General features: G+C 39.2%; 1 protein-coding gene across 3 annotated transcripts in view; it reads left to right on the top strand.

Annotated features, from left to right (window-relative positions):
• crppa (CDP-L-ribitol pyrophosphorylase A) overlaps positions 1–26,334 on the top strand; it is a 125,154-nt gene that overhangs the window by 43,526 nt on the left and 55,294 nt on the right. For all 3 annotated transcript variants that reach the window (XM_034174330.1, XM_034174332.1, XM_034174331.1), the window contains exons 6-8: positions 2,555–2,652; positions 15,172–15,249; positions 18,469–18,561. In XM_034174330.1, the coding sequence (XP_034030221.1) occupies positions 2,555–2,652; positions 15,172–15,249; positions 18,469–18,561 (269 nt within the window). The remainder of the gene's footprint in view (positions 1–2,554; positions 2,653–15,171; positions 15,250–18,468; positions 18,562–26,334) is intronic.

The following is a 26,334-nucleotide window of genomic DNA, read 5'->3' as shown; positions in this document are numbered from 1 at the left end:
GGGATGTGAAAAAAAATCGATACAATATCACAATATTTATTTTTATGATGTGAAAACTGATTTTCAGAGTCCATAACCAAGGTAAATCAATGGCATATAGGAGAGGTGGAAATAAGGTAGTACCATTTTTATTCAGCAGAGGTGAAAATGGGTTTGTTGGACAATATTGCCTGACACCATTTCCATTTCAAGCGGACATGGAAAACAGTAATGGAGGACTGTGAGAAATTAAGCTCTGAAGAATATCTATCTTTGGGATTGGCATTCAGAGAGAGCAAAAAGTAAGGTGATTGGCATGTCTTTTTTTGTATGTGAAATGGTTTAGGGCTCCTTCACAGATAACACGATTGAGGCAGACTGGAGCATGAAGGAGGAGTCAAATGCCACTCGTGAAAAATTGGAGCTGCCTCAAACGCCTCGTACAGCAGTCGCTACAAACATTTGCGCACACCAGCGGCTGAAAGACAGCGAGTGCCCTGTGAGTGTTCATTCGCCTCCTCCCTGTAGGTGTTGGCTAAATTCCACGTGTCACACACGAACATCCAACACCACTCGCTGGACACTTAGAAAAGGCGTGGCTATTCGGCACTAGAGCAGAGAGCAAGCGACCACATTTGAGCTGTTTGTGAAAATTGTCTAAGTGCAACATGAGTGTGGTGTAACCTAGCAACACACATGGGCATGACAGTGCCGACCCTCCCACATACACATACAAAGGGCTTGTGGAGTGTGTCGTTGTGCCCCACATGGCTTGTGTAGTGCCCCCCCACCACACACACACACACACACACACAACATGAATCAAACAGTCAGCTGTGCCTGAGGGTCCCGGAGTCCGGTCGCTGTCCAACGCAGTGCGCTGCTGGGACAACTGACTGCTGTGGACTGCAACTCAGCTGGTAAACACACAATACACATGTGTGGATGGGCGCTCACACCCTCATGACATGGTGATAATTATGTACCGACATGATCACATGAGGACCGGCCACCGTCTGAGGATGTGGCACAGTGTGAAAATAATGAGCCGGGCGGGCAGGCTGACGTCACTTCCACCATGTAAATTGTTGTTTACATGATAGACAGAGTGGAGAGTAAATAAAACAAATAAGGGTAAAGGTGTGAACTCATTCATTTGTGATTGCTTTGCTCATATGCTTTGCTGTGGACATACAGCGCTTGTCAGCTGGACGTGACCGTGCACGCAAGGTGTTAAATTACAAACACACATCAGACAGATGCAGGACAAACAAATAATAACACATAAAAATCATCCGGCTGATGTGTTCATGACAAGGGAGCTGACTCTTCATGAGACGGGAGCCCGGCTGATGTCTTCATGAGAGGGGTGCATCAGGTAATTCATGTGAAACATAAAAAGGAGAACAGTAATCCACGTTATTTCATTACTTCCTGGTATACGACTAGGCGGAGTCTAACGCCACTCTTTATAACAGGAATTAAATATTATAAATCGTGGTGGGTTTCTTTTATAGTTTTCTCCGCTGCTGTGTGCGTGACTTATCCATGTGCTCGCACTGTGTTCGTGCGGGCGAAAATGAACATGCACAAAACTGTCACAGCGGTATCGTGCACATCTTGTGTCCCTCCAAACAGGAGGTGGAATGTTTTTGCAGTTCTCTATTTGCAGTTCTCCATTTCGTTTTTTGTTAGAAGTGTCCTGGGCTGATGGGCTGCAGGTGCAGCGGTGCTTCTTTACTCTACAATTTTCACACTGAGCACAGAAAATATCAACAAAGATACCAAGAAGAGTTCATCAGACATCATCGAGATTGCTTAGCCCTAATGCAAAACATTTATACTAGTTTTTATGCTGCCAAGACTGGGGTTGTGAAAGACATTTTGGCAGGAATCAGTTTACTTCAAAAAGCATTTTAATTGATTACCAAATATACAGTACGGTTCTTCTTCAGGGGAAGAACTCAAAAAATGCAGTGTGCATTGTTTTTGTAAATATGGTTTGTTATATACTGTCTCTAGAAGTGCATTATTCCAAAAAGAAAACAAAACTCACAATATTTTTTGTAATATCAAGCTGTAATATATGTAGAATTGCATTTTTTAAGAATCACAGTAGGTATCGAATCAGCACTCAAGTATTGTAATATGTACTATATTGGGAGACAAGTGTGTTGTTCCAACCCTAGTGAATTTTTTACAACATACCTCTCAAGTGGACTGGGTGCATTATTTATTTATTTTTCTTAATGAGGTGTTGGATTTTATATTCTGGCAGAATAGCATTTTATGGTCCCATCTTCATGTATCACCAACACCAAATTTAGTTCCAGTTGAATGTAACAGAGCAGGTTTAGTTCACGTATTCCTACCTACTACTGTTGAGTGTTCATTTTTGTGCAGTGAAAGTGATGGGGGACACAGATCAGTCTTTCTTAGTTACAGTATACACCGTTTACACTTTATATTTATGGTGCTGAGCTAACATTAGCGTCACAGAAAAATGTCCTGAATGTTGATGATGTAGAATTTGAGCTACCAGATATTTTCAGGCATTCACATCGATCTCTTTCAGATGCATTGTCGCGGTCAGCCTGCATTATCACAGGAGGATCAACACGAGCTTCGGTGCTGGCTGATGCCCTCCAGAAAGCCCTTGGAGCTCTAGACATGGTATGAGTGTGACATAATTGTTGATTGTTTGTTTGATTGATTAATAATGATTAGCCATTCAGAGTTCTCTGTGTTTCACCTTCCTGGTTTCCTTTGTGTACCTCCCGTCCCCTCCACAAAACAATTTGTGCACCACCTGGGTGGCCTGCTGGTTACATATGCTGTTTCTGGTCTGACATCTAATGGAGCCTGTCTGAGACATCTACACTCTGCCACACCTCATTTTCTGTTAAAAAGGAGAGCAGATGCACAAGCTTTTCTGTACCTTGTGAGTCTGTTCTCCAGGCATGCAGCGGTAACACATGTGGAGGTCTTGTTTTTACTCCTGTTGTGTGTGTGTGTGTGTGTGTGTGTGTGTGTGTGTGTGTGTGTGTGTGTGTGTGTGTGTGTGTGTGTGTGTGTGTGTGTGTGAGGACAAAATGACTGTGTCTTGATCCTTTAAAGCCTGGATTTTAGTCTTAATCCAGACACTCCGATTCCTCATTCAGATTCTCAAGTACTGCAATCTGAGTATCCATTGATTCCGCTTTGTTCACAGCATTGCCCATGAAGTCAAGATCAGTAAACCTTTCATTGCCAACAAAGGCAAAGTCGCTGGTTACCACAGCCCTACCCAACACCCATTATCATCAAGCATCAAATACATTCTTGATGAATGCCAAAATTCACTGGGAAAAATGCAGAGATTGTGTCTCTGCTCCGTAAAGTACTCACAGTACCTGTGTATAGGCTAATTGTGATGTCCAGAATTTTCTTGGAGTTCCCACAAATTCTCAGGATATCCCCAGAGAGCAGTCTGATGAGCTGAGTTATACGCTTTGATAATATTAGTACTGGTTGCAAAGAAGCGCTGCCAGTATTTGCACTTGTGTTCAGTGAGTACTCACAGATCTAGGATATTGTTGATGGTTGACTTTTTGGGTGTGAAGATAGACTGTTTGGGTCACTGAGCAGCAAGTAAGTACAATTTTATCCTGTCAATGATAATCAAGAATTTGTACAAGACAATTCCAGATATAGGCTCAAGTCTCTCATGTGTCTGTATCTGAAATTTCATGTATTCTATTGAAGAAAGTCCTTTGTGTCAGACAACAGACAAAAATTGAAGTATGTTGCAGCCACAGAAGCCAGTGAGGACTTCAGAATTGTCTGGGTCTTTTGGTGACTTCTCTCTCGCATCTCCTTTCTTGCATGCCCAGTCAGTTTAAATTCACTGAAGGAGGCTTTTTGTGTTCTGATGCTGTTTCTGGTAGTAAAAACAACCAGCTGTGTTGCTGACCAAACCTCGCTACCGCATTTGGATTTGGGCAACTAGAAAATTGGCAGTTCTGCTTTCAAAAATTAAAACAGTAAGGTTTGTAATTTATGATGACCAAATACTGACATGATTTTTTTTTTTTTGTGGCTGATTGGTGACGGTGGTGATATGAAACAAACATCTGATACTGACAACCGTAACAAATTACAAAATTACAATAAGTAATAAGAATGAATAGCCTTCAGTAAATTAGGCAGTGCTTACATGGTATTTGGTGAAACCCAATCATGCTGAAATTCAAAGTAATATGGGATGTCCTGTTCAAATTATGTAGGTAAAAATCCAATAAATTTTTTTCAAGCTGCCATGCACACTAGGATCAATAGTCTAATCATTAAATTCAGTGGTCCTTAACAGCTCTTGGTGAATTCCAATCATCCTCAAATTCAAACTTGTCTAAAACACACTTGTTTAGGATGCCCAGTTCAAATTTGGTGAAAGTCTGATTAATTTTATTCAACTTATTCTCAGAGAAAACATTACTAAGGTGTAGACAGAGTCGTATGGATAGACAAATGCATGCATGCACACACTGATGGAGTGCATTTGTGTATTCCCCTTCTGTCGCACAATTTTCTGTATACATGAATGACACCTAACATTTTCAATGCAAACTTCCCAATACTGTGACGGTACATGTGTTTGTAATACTGTGTTAACCGCTTCATGTCTTCATATTTCATGCTGTTCGACTATTACTCTTCTTCAGACCAAACACACAGGCTAACAAATTGCCCACACATGGGTTCATGTGCAGAAACGTGTTTCCTGGATTATCTTGATATATATGTAATTCCTGCATGTAGTGTCAACATCCTATAGGTATATTACATGTTTACATGTTCTGATGGTGTCCAAGGAGTTCGTCGTCCTTTAAAATCATTCCAAGTCCTTCATCACTGGACGTCAAAAAGTCAGAACTTGTCTGGCTCTGAACTTGGCCCCAGAGACAGATTGGGGTAGGTGTTGACTGTTTTGGATCGGCTGGTTGGAGCTGTTCCCAGCTCTGGTGACGCAGTGTTTTCCGGTGCGTGTGTTTGGAACCAGATACACCCTTTACAGCGATCCTCTGAGAAACGTAGAATGAAGGGGAGATGAAAGCTGAGTGGAGGAAGTAGAAGATGAGGAATTACCTTTGTCCCAGTGCCACTAAGTTAACCCAGTAGAAGAGTAAACGGGGGTGGCTTAGTTGTAGTGTGTGAATGTGGACATGGAGGATTTGGCAGCGTGCATGTGAGATAGGGAAACTCAATAACATATTTAAAGGATTATTTCAACAGAGGTGCAGTTGATCCAGAGTAAATCCTGAAGAAAAAAGGAAAGATGGTCAGTGTTGGAAAATATGTGCATGGTAAGAGCAGTTTGACTGCATACCCCCATGAACGCTCAAAATGACTGGTCTTGCAATGTTGGAAAAAAGTGTTTTGAAAATGTGCTGGGGCCACTTGTTTTTGCAGATCCAACTCAACATTTAATGGTCCATCCATTTTCTATACCGACTTACTCCAGTTAAGGGTAGGCTGCAGCCTCTGCCACCAGTCATAGGGCATGAGGCAAAGTACACCCTGGATAAGACGCTAGTTTGTTGCGGGACCACATATACACAAACAAACACATTCACACCTACTGACAATTTAAAGTTTCCAATTCACATAACCTGCATGTTTTTGGATGTGGGAGGAAGCTGGGGCACCTGAAAAGAAACCACGTAAACATGGGGAGAACATGGAAACGCCACACAAAAAGGCCACAGGTGGGAATGGATCCCATGACCTTCTTGCTGTGAGGCAACAGTGCTAACCACTAAGCCACTGTGTTGCCACATTTGATGGTTTCTGTTCCAAATCAACCTTTTCACTACATTGTGTGAAAACTATTTCAAATGTACTGGATGACTTCATGCATGTAGCATGTGCGCTTGCGCTCTAGAACACAAACACAATTTCTATGGCACCACCTTTTTATGTGAAACTGCATTTAAATATAATAGTACTAATTTTGCAATGTTGCTCATTTGTCAGGTCAACAAGTATTTGGACAGTTACATTCATTCATTTTTTTTATACTTGCTTGCTCCAATTAATGGTCATGGAGGGGTTGGAGCTTATCCCAGCAGTCATGGGGTGTGGACAGGGTGCCAGTCTATCACAGGGCCACATATAGACAAACAAACACATTCACACGCACACCTATGGTCAATTTAAAGTTTCCAATCCACAAAACCTGCATGTCTTTGGATGTGGGAAGAAGCCGGAGAACCCGGAGTGAACCCACACAAACACGGAGAGAACATGGAAACTGCACTCAGAAAGGCCCCAGGTGGAAAGTGATACCACAACTTTCTTGTTGTAAATAGTAAATGGACTGCATTTATATAGCGCTTTTCCATGTGCATCACATGCTCAAAGCACTTTACAATTGTGCATCACATTCACCCATTCACACAAACACTCACACACCGATGTCAGGGTGCTGCTATGCAAGGCACTCACTACACACCGGGAACAACTTGGGGATTAAGGACCTTGCCCAAGGGTCTTTACTGATTTTCTGGTCAGGCTGGGGTTTGAACCAAGGATCTTCTGGTCTCAAGGCCAATGCTTAACCACAAGACCATCACCTCCCAACCTTGTTAAACCTTGCTGTGAGGCAAGGTTTAAAAATTATAAAGTTTCCAATTCACCTACCCAAATGATGTCACCTAACCAAATTATGTTGATACATATTTATTTATGTTATCCATAGGACTGTCTTGCACACAGCACTTTTTGATATCTCTGCTTGCTGTATTCATTGTGTGTGTGTATATATATATATATATATATATATATATATATATATATATACGAGGTCTATTAGAAAAGAAACCGATTTTTTAAAAAACGATATGGATTTGAATCACGTGCGATTACGCCAGACAAGCTTGAATCCTTGTGCGCATGCGTGAGTTTTTTCACGCCTGTCGGTTGCGTCATTCACCTGTGGGCAGGCTTTGAGTGAGCACTGGTCCACCCCCCTCGTCGGAATTCCTTTGTCTGACTTCTTCCTGAGAGACTGGCTCTTTGCTCTCAAAATTTTTTCAGAAACTGTAAGGCACATCCAAGTGGATACCATTCGGGAAATTCAGACGGTTTTCTGTGAAAATTTTAACGGCTGATGAGAGATTATGGCGTGTTACTGTCGCTTTAAGGACTGCCCACGGCGCTGGATGGCGCGCCGCGCCCCGAGCCGCTGTCGTCAGCCTGTTTTGAGCTGAAAACTTCCAAATTTAAGCCTCTGTTGACCCAGGACGTCGTGAGATAACAGAGAAGTTTCAGAAGAGGTCGGGATCAGCAGTTTATCCGGACATTCCACTGTTAAAGGAGATTTTGTAATGAAAGAGGTGCGGACGGATTCGCGCGTTGGCACCCAGCCGCTCATGGCATGGCACCACAGAAACACCTATATATATACGAGGTCTATTAGAAAAGAAACCGACCTTTTTATTTTTTCAAAAACTATATGGATTTGAATCACGTGTGATTGCGTCAGACAAGCTTGAACCCTCGTGCGCATGCGTGAGTTTTTTCACGCCTGTCGGTTGCGTCATTCGCCTGTGGGCAGGCTTTGAGTGAGCACTGGTCCACCCCCCTCGTCGGAATTCCTTTGTCTGACTTCTTCCTGAGAGACTGAGGCTTTGTTCTCTGAGCATTATTTAAAATTTGATGTTTCTCAATGAATTTATCCAACCTTGTCACAAAAACCTTTTCCATTTTTTAGAAAACTGTGGAAGCAATGACACTGGCCTGTAATTTGAAACGTTATGTTTGTCTCCATTTTTATATAATGGGACTACCTTGGCAATTTTCATTTCGTCTGGGAAAATTCCTGTTGACAGAGACAGATTACAAATGTAAGTGAATGGTTCAATAACAGTTTCTATTATACTTTTTACAGTCATCATGTCTAAATCTTCATAGTCAGTTGATCTTTTGCTTACGCAGTTTTTTACAATATTCCTTATTTCATCTTTTTCCACATTGTCAAGGAAAATACTATTGACCGTATTTACAATTGTATTTAATTTATCTTCTACTATTGGTTTATTTCCCACCAGATTTGATCCCACCTTTGAGAAATAATCATTAAACTCATTTACAGCTTCTCTTATATCATTTATCTCTTTATTTTCCTTGACAAGGTAATTCGGAAAAGTTGATTTCACTCCGTCACTTTCCATCACACTTTTTATAATTCCCCATGTTGCCCTCATATTATCTTTACTCTTATTCAATTGTTCACTATAATAATCTTTTTTTTGTTTCCTAATTATTGTCAATAATTTATTTTTATATTTTTTGTATCTGTGTTCTGTTTCCTTTGTTTGCATTTTTAAAAAGCACTTATATAAATAGTTTTTCTTTACACAAGCGTTTTTTATTCCCTTGGTCAGCCATGGTTTATTTACTCTTTTCTTACTAGTTTTTATTAATTTACAATTTTTATTATATGATCTCATCAGTATTTTCATGAATGAACTATATGCTACATTAACGTCACCGACATAAACCTCTTCCCAATTTTGATTTTTAAGATCATAATTTAATGCCTCTAAGGCTTTTAATGACTTGTCTCTTTTAAAGTTTATAACAGTTTTTTTTTGTACCTATTTTTATATTTAAATATTGAAAAAACTGGTAAATGATCACTGAGATCTGTCATCAATATCCCATTCTTAATAATTTCATCTGTTCTATTTGTGAATATATTGTCAATTACAGTTGCACTTTGCGATGTAATTCTGGTTGGTTTTGTTATCAAAGGGAATAAACCCAAGCTATTCATTGAATTCACAAAATCACTTACTCTTTGGCAACTGGAGCTTTCCACATTAACATTAAAGTCTCCACACATAAAGAGCGTTTTGTTTTTGATTTGATGGAATAATTCTATTATTTATCTGTAATTTCACAACACAAGAGTCTGGTGCTCTGTATACACAACTAATTAGAATATTTTTAGATGTTTCATGTACAATTTCCACTGTCACAATTTCTATGACATCATCTATAATTGTCATTTCTTCTACAATTTTACATGTCAGATCTGTTTTTATGTACAAAGCAATACCTCCACCTTTTTTTCTCTTCTAATAAACAAAATATAACTCATATATCCCTCCATTTGAACATCAGCCATGAGGTCATTTTTAAGCCAAGATTCTGTGATTGCAACAATGCTGAATCTATTTTTAAACTGGTTTAAATAATCTTTTATTTTTGACATTTTATAGTACAAGCTTCGAATGTTTATATGTATGAGTGACAGGGTATCTTCAGTAATTTTTTCACTATTTAACTGTTTTTCCGTATAATACTCACAACCAATTGTAGTCAAGTCAAATATACTTTCATCAATATTGGTGTCTGTCATATATTTTATCATCTGTTTCCATGTTTAGTCTGATTTTTTGGTCACACTACCAACTGACATCATATTCATTTGTCTACTCAGGTCTGTACTTTGTAAGGTCCTCCATGTCTCTGATTTATATACCCTTTGTTCCTTCTTTTACTCTAATCCAAACACTACAGTTCCAGACCCATGTAGCAACAGTATGTTTCTGTTTTTTTAATAGTCTTGCTTCCCTGGCAATATCTGCATTTTTTTTCGTTAGATGCTAATTTATATATACATTTGTTCCTTTCAGATTCTTTGCCTGTCTTAATAATTCATTTTTGTATTTTCTGCTTATAAATCATATTATTATATTTGGTAGTTTTATTTTTACTGTCTTTGGATGGAATAATGTGACAGTCTGAAATAGTGTCTTGATGTATGACAACACCTTTTTGATTTAAAAAATTTGTAACTTGGTGTTCTAATGTTTGTAATTCTTCAGGTGGTGCATCCTCCCCACTGGCTCCACCAGAATCCACCACCCTTGCGTACGACCAATGTTTTGTTTCCAAACCAGTTAGTATAACATCATCTTTTCTAGTATATTGTTCAAGTTCATCTACCCGTTGCTCAAGTTTCTTAATAATCTTGTCCTTTTCTTTAACAAGATTTTGGAGCTCCTTAATCTCTTTCATCAACTTGTCTAAATTGGACATGTCTTTTGAAATACGATTCAATGAGATCTTTAACTTCTCCAAGTCTTCCTCCAATTTCTCTGTCTTCCTGGTTGGTGCTATGTTAACTCCTGTAGCTCAGTACAGGCCACTATTAATTGTAAAGCAATTCCCACTCGTGGTCTCCACCACCTCCTCTTACTGATCTTCCCTTCAATACTCTCAACTCTTGTCAGCGCCACTTCATAAACTGTCAACGGCCACATCAACCTTGGTAGTAACCCAAACTGAACCATCCAGACCTTAAACTTCCCAGGTAGCTTCGTCTTTGCAATTGCTCTCAGTCCATCTTCAGCTTGCTGCTGGACTTCAACCCCTCGATGTCGGTCTGTGATTGGAAAGGAGTACCAACGACCTAGGCTCTTCACGCCCTTTTCTTTCACTGACGGAATTCGTTCACCTTAAACCATGAAAACTTCGTCAACAACTTTCCCAGCCCGTAGCATAAGATACCTGCTCTTCTTAGCTTTAAACACTATGCCTGACCATGTCACTAACTCTTGTAACCGCTCCACCAACTTCTTGGCTCTCCATTCCTCCACTTCTAGAACTGTCAGGTCATCCATAAAGGCCTTTAGCTGGTACTCATCACCGCCACAGCTTCTTATAATCACTTCCATCACCAAAATGAACAAGACAGGTGATATCGCACATCCCATTGCGATACCTTTCTCCAGTCACATGAATTTAGTCGTGAACTCCTCCGTCGTAAACCGGAACTTAAATTTCCCGAAGTACTTCTCAACTGCCTGCTGCAACTTCCCTGGGACATGGAAGAAATCCAAAGCGAACCGAATCATTCTATGTGGGACAGAACCATAGGCGTTGGCCAAATCCAACCATATCACATGGAGCTCCTTCTTTACATTCTTTTCTTGCATTATCCTATTCCAGATCATAGACACATGCTCAAGGCAACCTGGAAAACCAGGAATACCCGCTTTCTGGATGCTGGTATTGATAAGGCTATTAGCCAGCAGAAATTGGGTTAGTCTCTTTGCAAGCACCGTGAAGAAGATCTTGCCCTCAACATTTAACAAAGATATTGGTCTGAATTGACCAAGAGACACAGCGTCCTTCTCCTTTGGTATGTAAATTCCATCAGCAATGCACCAGCTGTCGGATATCTCACCAGACTCCCAAACACTCGCAAGCAATTTCCAGAGACACTTTTGTCAGCTCCGGACAGTTCTTGTACACTGCATATGTGATCCCATTGGGCCTCCGGCTGCCTTTGCTCTGGCTTTCCTAACGACTGCCTGTACTTCACATAGCCGTATCCTACACAGGTCGAAAGGCACTTCAGGTTCTTGTGGTCTATTAAGGCCAGCTATACTCTCTACTTGGATATTCCTGTTTGGATCAGCATAGGTCATCATCAAGGCTTCCTCAAGTTGCTCTCTTGGTATCTTCAGGGTCCCACTTGTCTTCTCTGCGAAAACCTTATTTGTAAACTTGAAGGGGTCCTCTGTGAAGTCCTTTCAGGCCTTCCTAGATTCTCTACGCCTCACTGCTTTCCTCTCTGCCTTCGCCAACTTGCTAATACCATTTCTTGCCAGCTTTACCAACTCATTGATTGCTGCTACCTTTTCCCCACTTGCCTCTCTCTTCGCTCTCCGTAACCATTGTACTTCTTTCCTTAACTCTTTGATTTTCCTCCTTCACCTATTGATCTGATCCTTTTCTTCCATCTTCTTCTGCACCTTCCGCTCAATTACACCAAATCCTGATCTTCCATACTCGCACACCATCTTGGAGAAATTCTCCATTCTTCTCACAGGCTTTCCTCTAAGCATGCCAATGGCTGGAACTAGGTCCTCCTCCATGCTTTTCCAATCTGCCTTGTTCTGCGAACTCGGCCACTTAGTCTTCATGCGGTCCTTTGCTTCATCCACTACAGGTTCTGTAAGGGCACTGTGGTTGAGCTCCAGGCCCTCATTAACCGCCGAATTATCAGTTTGCACTGAGCGTTTGGAATGTCTGTCACAATGCGACCGCACTTCATCTTTCTCTGGTGGATCTTCCGCCCTTTTTCGGATTACTACATTTACTAATGTGTCTACAGACTGCCATGCACACAGCACTTTTGATATTTCTCCTGCATTTTCCTACCTGCTGTATACATTTGCATATATATATATATATATATTTACTTACAGTAGTGTTCAGAATAATAGTAGTGCTATATGACTAAAAAGATTAATCCACATTTTGAGTATATTTCTTATTGTTACATGGGAAACAAGGTACCAGTAGATTCAGTAGATTCTCACAAATCCAACAAGACCAAGCATTCATAATATGCACACTCTTAAGGCTATAAAATTGGGCTATTAGTAAAAAAAAAGTAGAAAAGGGGGTGTTCACAATAATAGTAGTGTGGCATTCAGTCAGTGAGTTTGTCAATTTTGTGGAACAAACAGGTGTGAGTCAGGTATTTAAGGATGAAGCCAGCACCTGTTGAACATGCTTTTCTCTTTGAAAGCCTGAGGAAAATGGGACGTTCAAGACAATGTTCAGAAGAACAGCGTAGTTTGATTAAAAAGTTGATTGGAGAGGGGAAAACTTATATGCAGGTGCAAAAAATTATAGGCTGTTCATCTACAATGATCTCCAATGCTTTAAAATGGACAAAAAACAAAACAAAACAGAGATGCGTGGAAGAAAACGGAAAATATCCATCAAAATGGATAGAAGAATAGCCAGAATGGCAAAGGTTCACCCATTGATCAGCTCCAGGATGATCAAAGACAGTCTGGAGTTACCTGTAAGTGCTGTGACAGAAGATGCCTGTGTGAAGCTAATTTATTTGCAAGAATCCCCCGTAAAGTCCCTCTGTTAAATAAAAGACGTGTAAAAGAGGTTACAGTTTGCCAAAGAACACATCAACTGGCCTAAAGAGAAATGGAGGAATATTCTGTGGACTGATGAGAGTAAAATTGTTCTTTTTGGGTCCAAGGGCCGCAGACAGTTTGGGAGACGACCCCCAAACTCTGAATTCAAGCCACAGTTCACGATGAAGACAGTGAAGCATGGTGGTGCAGCATCATGATATGGGCATGTTTCTCCTACTATGGTGTTGGGCCTATATATCGCATACCAGGTATCATGGATCAGTTTGGATATGTCAGAATACTTGAAGAGGTCATGTTGCCTTATGCTGAAGAGGGCATGTCTTTGAAATGGGTGTTTCAACAAGACAATGACCCCAAGCACACTAGTAAATGAGCAAAATCTTGGTTCCAAACCAGCAAAATTAATGCTTAACAGATGTGAAGAAATCATGAAAAACAGTGGTTATACAACTAAATACTAGTTTAGTGATTTACAGGATTGCTAAAAAATCAGTTTAAACATAATAGTTTTGAGTTTGTAGTGTCAACAGCAGATGCTACTATTATTGTGAACACCCCCTTTTCTACTTTTTTTTTTACTAATAGCCCAATTTCATAGCCTTAAGAGTGTGTATATCATGAATGCTTGGTCTTGTTGGATTTGTGAGAATCTACTGAATCTACTGGTACCTTGTTTCCCATGTAACAATAAGAAATATACTCAAAACCTGGATTAATCTTTTTATTCACATAGCATTACTGTTATTCTGAACACTACTGTATCTATAGGACTGTCATGCACATTGCACTTTATCTATAGAGTTGTCATGCACACAGCACTTTTCGATACCTCCTGCTGCATTTCTTTGCCTACTGTATTCTCTGTGTATATAGTTGAATGTGTATTTTTTTCCTTTGTCTTAAATTATTGTATGAGGTCCTATGCTAAGCAAGGTGAAGCTGCAACTCAAATTTTGTTGAATTTTATTCATTGACAATAAAAAGGCATCTTATCTTATACATGGTTTCAGCTATTTCTCTGCAACTGGACCAACAGAAGTAGAAAAAAAATGTCTGCAAGTTTTGTTTTCAAGTTTTATTCCATTAATTTGCCACAGTGATTTAACTGAGTCCCTTCCACTCCTTAATGGTAAATGTACCGCATTTCTGTAGCGCTTTTTCATCTGAGTCAGACACTGACGGTGCACACAGCTGCTCAATGCTTTGAGTTGTTGAGCTGATTTTATTTATTTATTTATTTGTGTGTCCTACCAGTGGTTTGCTCATTAAGTCTTGGCTTCTTGCCCCATGTTAAAATTTAAACAAATGTTCATGCCCAATGTGGTTTAGATCATGTCAGTTTTTTAAAAACATTTTAAATCTACATTTCAGACTCAAGTAATTTTTCTTTTGACGCTGCAGGCTGTTATCTTTCAAGACCAATTAACCCTCTGACATATGTTTCCCATAAGATTTCTCATTTCTTTTAGCAGTACAACTACATTTAAATGTCAGACACAAACTGTAGATGTTTGTTTGTGTTTTTATTTCCTACATGCATGAAATTGTAGACCGAGGAAATAATTAGACAAAACAATGAGTGATTTAAAATGGACATGAAGGACACGTCGCATTAGCCAGCTAACCCCTATTACTTGTATGCCAAAGGCCAAAATTGAACAGGAGGATCTGAATGTCTCGCTCTCTCTTTTAAGCACTAAAACTTTTACAGTTCTTGGCTACGCACTGATCTTCAACTCAATTTGCAGGGTAATGAAATTTAAGTTGGCTTATGTTGACCTCTGTTCCTGATTTTTGCATATGACTTAATGTTCTGGCCAGTTCAGAAATATCAAGGAGCCCATAATCATTTTTTTGTTTTAACCTCTTCCATTTGTTCTTGTAAACTTCTCAGTGCAGCTGAGGGAAATAAGTCCATCAGTGACTCACTCTCTGCTCCAAGTACGAGGGTGTGTTTTGGTGTTTTGATTTTTATCCCTCATCTGTAATCATAAAATGATGTATGCCAGCAGTGCAGGTGGATGTGCTCTCTTGCAGTGAGTGATTGAAGAAGTAGCAGAAACAAAAAGCTGCAGACTCTTGACCTTTGAGGACTGAAGTCAATCAGTCACTTAGCATGAGATGCATTAGGATCTTGGTATTGCAGCACCTGCTTTAAATGTTATCACTCAGCAGTTTGTAACAAGCAGACGATCAACCAAATATTAAACATCAGGATTCTCGTGTCTTGCAGAAGCTGGATGTCATCCCAGACCTACTCGGAGACAACGCCAGGTATCTGTTAAAGGAGTGGAACTTCATCCAGGTTTCTGTAAGTTCCAATTTAAAGCACAAGTTTGAGAGAAACAAAAACATGTCAGTCTAAATATTCATGATGTGCTCTGGCCCAAAGTGATTCAAACATGTTAAGGTTTTTTTTTAAAGTGTTACTTTTTCAATTCAAGCATACGGAGGGAGGTCAAACGATTTTAAGCCAAATACAGTTCTTGAAATTACTTAAATGTTTGCATGTGGAAAGTATTGTGTGATGGTAGTATGTATAACGTGCGTTTTAAAAATTTTCTTATTGCGAGCTCAGTTGCAAGATACTGCAACACTATCACTGTAGACCCAAGCACAGAGGCGTAAATGTTTTTTGCACATGAAAAAGAATCCATCTGTGGAAACTCTGTCCCAGCCTGTGCCACAATGAGACCATCGTTCATGGAAAATTAAGAAACAGTCACAACGATGAACCATCCAGGCAGTTTCGCAAAAGCAAGGTCTGTGTAACTGCAGTGAATGTAAATGCTGAGATTTCAAAAAAAAAAAAAAGAAAAAATAAATGACCTGGCTTCTGTGGGGTGGTAAGGTTAGACCTTACTTGTGTAAAGTGCCTTGAGGCAGCTTTGTTGTGATTTAGTGCTATATAAATGTAATAAATTGAAATTGAATTGAATTGTCACATTGGTCCATGAAAGATATGAAGTGGCTATTGGTACGGTACCATATTTCTATTTCTCATACGGCATCCAATAAGAAATCACTGGGATTATCACAAGATAAGGAGGGGCATCATGGTGTCAAAGCTGTACAGGAGGTACTTGATGAATTTCAAGCTCAAAACCTAGGGTTAAGGTGCCTTGACACTTGCACAGACTTGAGATCCCTGCACTGCAGTGCAATTCGTCTTGTCCTGCTTGATGCCACGCTACATAAAATGGAGTTTTTCATTGGATTTTGGGTAATTTGGGGGCACTGAATACGAATCTGGTGTTAGGTTTAACCAGTCACATTATGTTTTTGACATATGAAAAAGTATTTCTCATATAAAGCACTGAAGCAAAAAGTGCAGTCTTGCATACCTCTTCGGCGCCATAAACGATATTACAGCTCTTGTTCACATTTCATGAACTTGGTTTAAAAACTATGCTTTTGAAGCTGCTTTTGTGTATGATTAGTGGCATCAAAATCATAGCGAATGAGCAACGTTTGGGTACTCCAATAAGGAACATGCAGAAGGCAAAAAAACAAAAACAACAACAAAAAAAAAAAACCAATGTGATGTGATTGAGGAAATCTGAGCTCAAATTCTGATTCAGCGTCCCCAAATGACCCTAAATCAGGTCTCAAAGTCCATGCAAGAAAATGTATTTTTTTTTGTTGACCAGTGAATCATTTTGTAGCCGATTACACATTTGCTCTCAGAATTTGGCTGATGAAACCATCTCTAATCGCTCCCAGAATCACAGAGAAATGATCTACAGCTGCAGGTTGGTTCGTGCACATCGTGCGGTGGAGAATGCATTTGGAATCTTGTCTCAAAGGTAATTATTTATAATATATATTGTAATGGATTGGTAAAACAGTTGCATTTTCATTCCTTCTTATGAGTTATATAGTGTAGCCATAAAATTTTATTCTAGATGTTACAGCCGCACACAGTTCACGTGCAGTTTGCAACAGTTTAGAGTGAGTTTACTCACTGGCACGCAATGTGTCAGTGCAGGAAGTGTCAAGGCACCTTCAAGGTTAGAAGTTATGACACTGGGTACATTAAATAACAATGGATGCTGTACTAATAACAGTTTGTGGTTTGCATATCAATATCAGTAGCGTTGGCCTAAATAATAGTAGTTTTATCACTTGATTGTGTTCAGAATGGATCCCAAGCATCCTCACAGACAAAATGAAGAAGATCAGGGTGGCTATCATCTGATCTCTTGACCACGTTTAAGGAGGGTTCCACACAACACCCACCAAACTGTAGGCAGGTATAAGACTTAAACTGGGCAGACACTGTACGATGTTTTCAATTGTTGTTCTTGGCTCTAGCTCAAACTACAACAAAACCGCAGGGTGTAAAAGTTCAGAGCACACGATTTATGTTCTCACTGCGGCCTGATGCTCTGATGCGATCTGACTACTCACATTGTACGTTCAAAAACCACACGTCGGACTCGTGTTTCCAGAATCAAAACGTAAACAGAAGCTTTTTTTAATTGTTATTTTTTCAAATGTTATTTACGTTTCTTATTTTTACAAAAAAATCTCAATGGGAGACATCAAAGTTTTAACAAAAAAACAACAAAAAAAAACAAGACTTTACATGAGTTGAAGAGTAAGGGGGGAAAAAAGAAACAGAAGCTGCTCTCCCAAAGAGATGATCACTGTTTATGCTCTCTCCAATTCCACATCGGTGTTTGCACATGCACAGTGTGAGAAGTAATCAGTGCATAGATGCTTGTAGCGCTGCTTCAGCAGCGGGATACCCTCACGACGGCCGACCAGAATTTCAAACAGGTTTGATTGTCATCCGACCATATGATTGCCGATTGGGAGGTGGTTGTGAGAGGTTAAACGCAGCTTGTTACTCCATGTACACTACACAATGCAGGACGCACGATTAAGCTGAGACTCGGCGCGATCCAAAAAATTCTCGCACCTCTGAAAAATCGGCTGAAAAAGGTCCAAAACTCACACAGTGTCAGCCGAGCTTTAGTGAATCCCGGTGACCTCTTGCTAATGATGTTAGGCAGTATGTTGTGGTACATTGTGATCATCATACATCAAAAGGGCCCACAAGGCAGTGTCATTATTCATGAAATGTTCAAAAAGTTTTCATCCCTTTCACGTGTTGCTTCACATCATAGTGATGTATTGGTGCATATTGTGGATGTCTTAGCCATTTTTGTGAGAGCCAGTATTTCTGGCAATGGGTGGGGAAAAATAAATCAACATTTCTTAAGAATGTGTGAAGTTTTTACTCACTGGGTGCAATGTTGAGAAATGTTGGTTTCTCAGAATGCAAAAGATGGAGAATCACGCCCTACTTTTTCAAGCTCAGGCACAAAACTTCTCAATTGCCCCTCATATGTAGAAAAGTAGGACTGAAAAAAAAAATTGTGCTGTCACTGAAGGGGGATTTTAAAAAGTCTTCATACACTTATGTCACTGTTCATTGTAAGAACAAAAAGTATATTTTTCCAGTGGTTCTTACAGGATTTGAATAGAGCTCGATGTTTTTCATTCTATTTTTTAATTCCCCCAGGTTGATCATCCCTGCATTTCTGAATTAGAAGCCATTCTGACGGCTTTGGAGGTTACGGATCGAGCTCTTCTCTACCCACTGGTCATTATTTTGGTGAGTTACTGCTGCTTTTAATACATTGTTTTTATTTGCCTTGTCTGTATATCATATTTTCCTGAGTATAGTAAGTCACGTTTGAGAGGTCCTCCGACTTGTACTCTGGTGCAACTTACAGTTGTGCTCAAAGGTTTACATACCCTGGCAGAATTTTTGTTTTTTTGGCCATTTTTCAGAGAATATGGATGAAAACACAAAAACATTTGTTTTTTTTCACTCATGGTTAGTGGTTGGCTGAAGCCATTTGTTGTCAAACAACTGTGTTTACTCTTTTTAAATCATACTGACAACAGAAACTACCCAAATGACCCTGATTAAAAGTTTACATACCCCTGTTCTTAATACTGTGTATTGCCCCCTTTAACATCATTGACAGCTTGAAGTCTTTTGTGGTAGTTGTGGATGAGGCTCTCTGATGGTAAAGCTGCTACTGAATATTTATCGGACTTTATTTACATCAGTTATGAAGAAATACAAACAGTATGGCACTCTATGGTAAATCTGCATGGGGTAGACAGTTCTCAAAAACTGAGTGACTGTGCAAGAAGGAGAAGAGCGAGGAAAGACACCAAGACACCCTGACAACCCAAAAGAAGTTATCGGCTTATGAAACTATGATTGGAGAAATTGTGCACAGTGCAAGCTTTGCATTTTGTATCACCAGTTATACAGCTTCATGATGAAGTGGTACCGAGGAGGCTTTTCTTAAAAAGAAGACCTGAAAGGTCAGTTACAAATTGCCAGAAAGCACATCTGATATGGAAGCCTAGATTTGATCTGTTTTGTTGAAAGAATATCCTTCTCCACTCTACTCCACTATGAAGCTAAAGCCACCTTGACACTTGCACGAATTTGATCCCTGCACTGGCATGCGATCTTGCGTGCCAAAGAGTAAACTCGTTGTAAACTGTGTTTGAGCTGTCCGCAGCTGCGTGCCATCAGGAGACACAGCAATGTACAGCTGTGTTTCATCAGCATTACTGTGGAAATTTAAACCATGCCTCCGGATGACGTTTCCCAGTGGTAACATAAAGATTAAAAAGTCTTAGACCTAAAGTTGAACCCTGAGGGACACCACAATCTATTTTGTAGTTTTTAGAAGAACATTCATCTGTACTAATACAGAATTTTCTACTGGTAAGGTAAAAACGAAACCATTTTAGAAAAGCGCCACAGGCCAATCATGCTGTGAAGTCTGGCTAAAAGAAGGTAGCACTGAAGTCGAGTAGGACCAGCACCAAAGGTTTTTCATGTCACATATTTATTCTGAGGTAATTTATAACCTTCACTCGTGCTGTTTGAATGCAATGATTGGCTTGAAAACTAGACTAGAGGTGTTCCAAAATGTGAGAGTTTATCAAACCATTTAACTGAATAAAAACAAGCTTCTCTGAAATTTGACTTAAAAACTTTTTGTCTTTACTTGATTAAATGGATGTTATGTGTGGATGAAAGGAATACATTGTAAATTGTATGTACAACTGTCCTTAAAAACTAATAAAAATATAATTAAAAAAAAATGGCAGATTATAATAAACTGGTCTTTTGTTATTAAGTATTGAAGTATCTTGAGAAGTATCTGAGAAGTATTCCAGTGGTGGGCACAGATAACCAAAAAAATTAACTTCGATAACAGATAATAAGATAACTGAAAAGTTATCTTTGATAAAGATAAACCAACAAACCACCCAAAAATGTATCGGAAGTTACAGATAATCGATAAATTCCGGTGTTGTCTATGGGACATTTGCAGTTACTAAAGAGCTAAAATTGATTTTTAATACAATTGCTTTTGATGTGGTAAAAGACCTAAAGAATGAGCAAGAATGTTTGACCATGCTGCCCCCTGCAGGAAGCAACACAGACAAATCCTGAGAGCACCTAGGAAATCAACTCTTTACTAATCATAAACATTTTTCTTTCAACATTCTGCCCCTGCTGGAAGCTCTTGTTTACACCAGCACTCCCACCACAGAGACACACTGAGAGCAGCTATAAGGCCCACTCCCTATCAATTTCAACACTCCGGTCAGGCGGAGGTCTTGAAAAATAAAGTCATACTAACTTATGGTTTTTTTGAAAATACTGATAGAATACCTCCATTAATGTCAATTCTGTCATTTGTACAAAGTTAAAATATAACATATATCTTTTAATGCTGAATAAGGCACTAATTCTGAGGTTTTGTAACAAACACAGACCGCAAAGCATTCTGGGTAAAAGTGCTAAACAGTGATTGGTTCAGTAATCCATTATGTAAACCAACACGTTAATGTGACGTGTGTCGTGTGTTGGTTTAAAGATAAATGTGCTTTTGTAAAATATTACATTTTTATTTGTAAAAACAGGCATTTTTACAGAGCCCTGGAAGTGTTATCGCAATTGCATGTGTTAAAACTTTTATGATGTTGTAAAACGTGCACTCAGTATTAGTAAGTAAGTAAGTAAATTTATTTATATAGTGCCTTTCACAGACATAAGGCCATGTACACACGTTGTCGGGTATTTGTAAAACCAAATATCTTACCCTTTCAGTTTGGGGAAAAAACTTCATCCACACTACGTCCTTTAAAAAAAAATCCAGCCACATCGAACCGTATAAATGTGTTGTAATTAGTCTGCCAAACCTTTGGGTGGTGGTACTGATTAAAATTCTATCCAATCAGGAGCCTTATTCTCTTGTCGTCACTTCCACAAAAACTAAAAACATCGTGCCAACCTCGTTCGTGTGGACCGATAAGGAGTCGGAATTACTTCTAACCGTAGTTTTAGAATACAAAGTTAACAAATATATGCACACAAAAAGCGCCTGGACAATGGACAATACCAACATTTTGACAGCAGCCATGTACCCAGACGTTTAATACTGCCATGAACACTCCTGGCCAGTAGATGGCAGTAGCGGCCCTGAAAAAATGTCAAACAAAATTCCAGATAATCCGTGTCTGCTACATTTAAGATGCGTGGAATTTAACAAATGCAAATACACTAACGTGTATAAACCCAGAGAATATATTCACGAGAGTTTTAGGCACTAGAGTTTAATGCTGTTATCTGTGGACCCTGAACAGAGTGTCTGAAATGCATTTGTCCTGTCGTGAACATCTGAGATTACCTTATGCTACCCATAATGCATTGCTGCCTGGCACAGCATGTGCTCACAAAACCTTAAAAATTAGCACATTACTTTAAAACGAAAACATATATCTGATATTTTCACTTTATAAACTTCAGACATGACAATAATTTTAAATAACTTGTCTAAAATGAGTGGTTAAAATTTGAACCATAAGTTAAACATGTATGCCTCTGGATGACTTGGTGAAATTGTGATTATATTAGTAAGGTGTTAAAGGAAATGACTTTTTTTTGGTCACCAGTTCTCCTTTGCTTACAGATGATAGAGTGGTTTTTGTTTGCACAGGGTAGAACAACATGCTTATTAGGAAGCTTTTTAACAGGTAGGTCTCAACAGCTTTAACAGTTTTAAAAATGTTTTTCACTGTTCAGCTTAGTTGAGTACGTTATCGGTCTAAAAGTTATCGAACGATAATTCATCGCAAGATAATTAGTCCGATGATGGTTTTTAAATTTATCTAAAAAGATAATCCGATAATGAAAACATTATCTTCGATAATTATCTGTTATCGGATTATCGGAAGTGTGCCCACCACTGGTTATTTCTCTTCAGAAGCAGTGGTAGCCATGGCAGTCTTAAAGAGTGGAGATGACAATATTGAGAACATCTTTGTCTAAAAAGCTATAAATTTCTTTTACAACAGGGTGTTGAAATTGGGTCTAAAAAGCAGGTTGCTCGTTTTAACTGGGAAATAACATTATTTCAGCATCATCCCGGGCAAAGCTCTCCAGTTTCTCCTCTCATAAAACCAAGGGATCTGAAGGGTTAAAATCCTATGGTTTATATAAATTTAATCGATAAAGTCAATCTTATTGTTGAACTCTTGTTGAAATCTTATTGTCAGTCTTATTGGTGTGCCAAGTCATCACATCTGGAGCTAATTGACATAATGCTAGACTTCATAACAATGGGATTAAATGATCAAAGGTTTAATAAAGGATTTTTGAATTATCACAGTTGTCAGTTATCAATTTTGAGAAATATGCATATCTTGCATGTCTTATTGCGCTATTAGAAATTGTCAATTGTTTATGGACAATTTGATAATTAATTAATTTATTGTTACATTTTGTTATTTTTCCATGGAGACATATGATTAGAAATGACCTTTTTCATTTGGTGCCACAATTTCAAGAGCTGTTTCTATCTTACTGTTAAAACCATCTCCAATAAAATCACATGAGGAAGGTCAAAAGTCTGCTCGGGTCTCACTTAAAAGATTTGAAAAATTTGCTGCCGCCTTAGCAGGAAGATAATGTTTCCTAACAGTTAATTCTGGAATATTCTGTTGTTTAAAATCATCAACATTAAAAGATACAAAAATGATCACATATACCGATATACTGATTTAATGTGAGGCTGTAGATCTTTGTTATGGGTATATTGTTTAACAAGTGCAAAAGAAACAGACTGTCCACATGTATGTTAAAATCATCTAAAATAATAACTGTTAAAAGTAGTGTAGATGATTGAAAGTATTTCTGAAAAGTCTGAAAGACAAGAGGACCAGCATTTTGGTGGCTTGTAAATATCGTGATATCTGTGAGGAGTTGCACCAGTGCCACATAGCCCCATATATGCAGGCACGACCCCACAAAAACACAGGGTGGCCCGGCGCCATGGCAGCACCACAGGGCTCAAAATGCCCCTGCCCCAGTGTCATGTGACACAGGACAAAGACTTACATCTCTAATACGACACTGAAGAAAAAAGAAAAATGACCTCCAGTGCCATTATTTCAATAACAAGCAAGATATAAAAGTGAAATTGGTTTGATAATAATCTTTTACTTATTGACTATTGCTGCACCAAACGGTTTTTACCTGCAATTTCAGGCATGTGCAGTATTGACATAACACCTGCACATAGCAGTTGGTAAAAAAAAATGTGAAGTACAGGGACAGACATTTGAAACAATGTACTGTTATTGAATTCCTCATGGTGGAGGGTTGCACACCCATGGAGATTCGTCAACAAATGAGTGTTGTCTGTGGTGACTCCTGTGTGGATCTCAGTACAGTCAGCAGGTGATCAAGGAGTTTGAAGAGTGAAAATCCAGCCACAACAAATCTGCATGACCAGTCCTGTAGTGGGCACCCCACAACAGCCACAGATGCACAGCATCAAGTGTGGGTGTGATGACATAGTCCTCTCAGAACAGCTGACAACGTTGACTGATATGTAGAGATTTTGCAAAAGCTGGGTGCACGCTTGAAGCAGGTTCCTCTGTGAAAAGATGCAAATTTTTCAGTGTAACAATGCTCGTGTACACACAAGTCAAAAAACACAAGATGCATTGCAGTGGTTCAGATTGTGTCACACCTGCCGTAGAGTCTGGATCTCACACCTTCTGATTTTTTACTTTTGCCCAAGCTGAAAGAAAATCTAAAGGGACACCATTACACGAATGATGCAGAGATCCAAGCAGGTATGCATCTCTGGTGCTGAGAGAAGGCACCAGATTTCTTTACTAACAGATGCAAAAACCTGTCCAGAGTTGGTGTAAGTGTGTGGAAAGGGAAAATGACCAGTGGTGGACACAGTTCCAATAATCTAATAACCGATGTTTATCGAAGATAATGTTTTCGTTATCTGATTTTCTTTTCAGATAACTTTGAAAACCATTATCAGACTAATTATCTTCCGATAAATTTTTGTCAGATAATTTTTAGAACGTTAAATCAAATCAAATCAATTTTATTTATATAGCACCAAATCACAACAACAGTTGCCCCAAGGCGCTTTATATTGCAAGGCAAAAGCCATACAATAATCACAGAAAAACCCCAACGGTCAAAACGACCCCCTATGAGCAAGCACTTGGCAACAGTGGGAAGGAAAAACTCCCTTTTAACAGGAAGAAACCTCCAGCAGAACCAGGCTCAGGGAGGGGCAGTCTTCTGCTGAGACTGGTTGGGGCTGAGGGGAGAGAATCAGGAAAAAGACATGCTGTGGAGGGGAGCAGAGATCAATCACTAATGATTAAATGCAGAGTGGTGCATACAGAGCAAAAAGAGAAAGAAACACTCAGTGCATCATGGGAACCCCCCAGCAGTCTATAGCAGCATAACTAAGGGATGGTTCAGGGTGCTCTCTCCTTCTAGTCCGCATCCGTTAACACAGTAAACAAAGCTGAACAGCTATAAACTCTTATTGTAGCAGGGGTGGTGGCCAAGTGGTTAATGCGCTTGGTTTCAGTGCAGAAGGTTCCGGGCTCAAATCACACCCCTGCTACATTTCTCCATGTAATGTGGAGTTGCATCAGGAAGGGCATCCGGTGTAAAACCTGTGCCAACCTGTGCCAATTCAACATTCAGGAATCTCCCCTCCATGCAGATCCACCTTGGATCTGTATGGAGGGGAGATTCCTGAATGGAGGCGCGACACGTTACAGTCTGAGAACCATCAGTGCACACAGCAAGAACGGAGCAGAGAGAGGATTTTAACCCAAGTAAACATGTTAAAAAACAAAACCGTGGAGCTGCCTTTACTTCTCTCTGAACTTTCTCTCCCGGTGTGATTCTGCCATTACCGCCCTGTTCACACATGATGTGCACGTTGTATACTGAATTTATGAGATCATGGGATGAAATAAACGGTCAAATATCTTTAAAAACATATTTAAAAAAAGAGAATATATGAATGAACTGAGCAAAAAAAACAAAACAAAAAACTGAAGCTGCAGTGATGTTCAGATGCACAGATCACAAAAAGCAGATGAGAACTCTGAACTTTAACAGCTGTTATTTGCCAAAGGTATTTATTTGTTCAATCTAGAGCTTGGTGAAATTTCAATTTCACCACAAATCAGAAGAAGATAAAAATAAAAATGTTGCACTATTTCCAGTTTCTCCACTCACAGAAGCCAAACGTTCTTACAGAGTTGTGTTGCCTTGTACTACGAAGGAAAAAAGGGAAAAAATAGACAATATATTCGTCAATCGCAATTATTTTTCTGACAATTAATCATCTCCAGAAATTCCTAATCATGACAGCCCTACACATGAGTACTCCTGCAGGGGGGAGGGGGGGTTCTTGTGGCGCGAAAATAAGCGGCGCCACGCTGACGCGCGCACACGGTTAGGAAAAAAGTCACCCAGTCTCAGAAAATTCTTTTCAACATATTATAATGGGGTTATCATCAGTATTTCCAAATAATTCAATAATGGCTGTGATATCAGATTTAGAGTGAATAGAAAAAAGAACATGTAATACAAAAACTTTCAAAATCAAAAAATATCAAATCAAATATCAAATATCAAAAAATATTTTTAGGCTTAATTATCAATTTATGTCACAAATGGCGCTAGGAATTTCTAACCAGAATGCATTGTAATGGCAAAGTGCACATGCACACTGCAGCATGCACCACCATGAATGCACACATAGTGGAAATTGATAATTAAGCCTAAAATACTTAAAAAAAAAAAAAAAAAAAAAAAAAAAGCCATATGAGCCTGTTTTTTGAACAGCTCTTTGAAAGGAATGAGCCATAAAGATCCGGACCCCAAGTGCAAACAAGGGAGCAGCCGAAGGGACTTACTTACCTACCTGTTAAATGTTTAGTAGCAGATGTGTAGTTCTACCCTTTGTTTAAAAAAAAAAAAAAAAAGAAGGAGAGCTGCTTCTAG

This window comes from Thalassophryne amazonica, chromosome 7, assembly GCF_902500255.1.
Source record: "Thalassophryne amazonica chromosome 7, fThaAma1.1, whole genome shotgun sequence".
Taxonomy (NCBI): Eukaryota; Metazoa; Chordata; class Actinopteri; order Batrachoidiformes; family Batrachoididae; genus Thalassophryne; species Thalassophryne amazonica.
The sequence above is the reverse complement of the archived record's forward strand: the minus strand, read 5'-3'. Positions and strand labels throughout refer to the sequence as shown.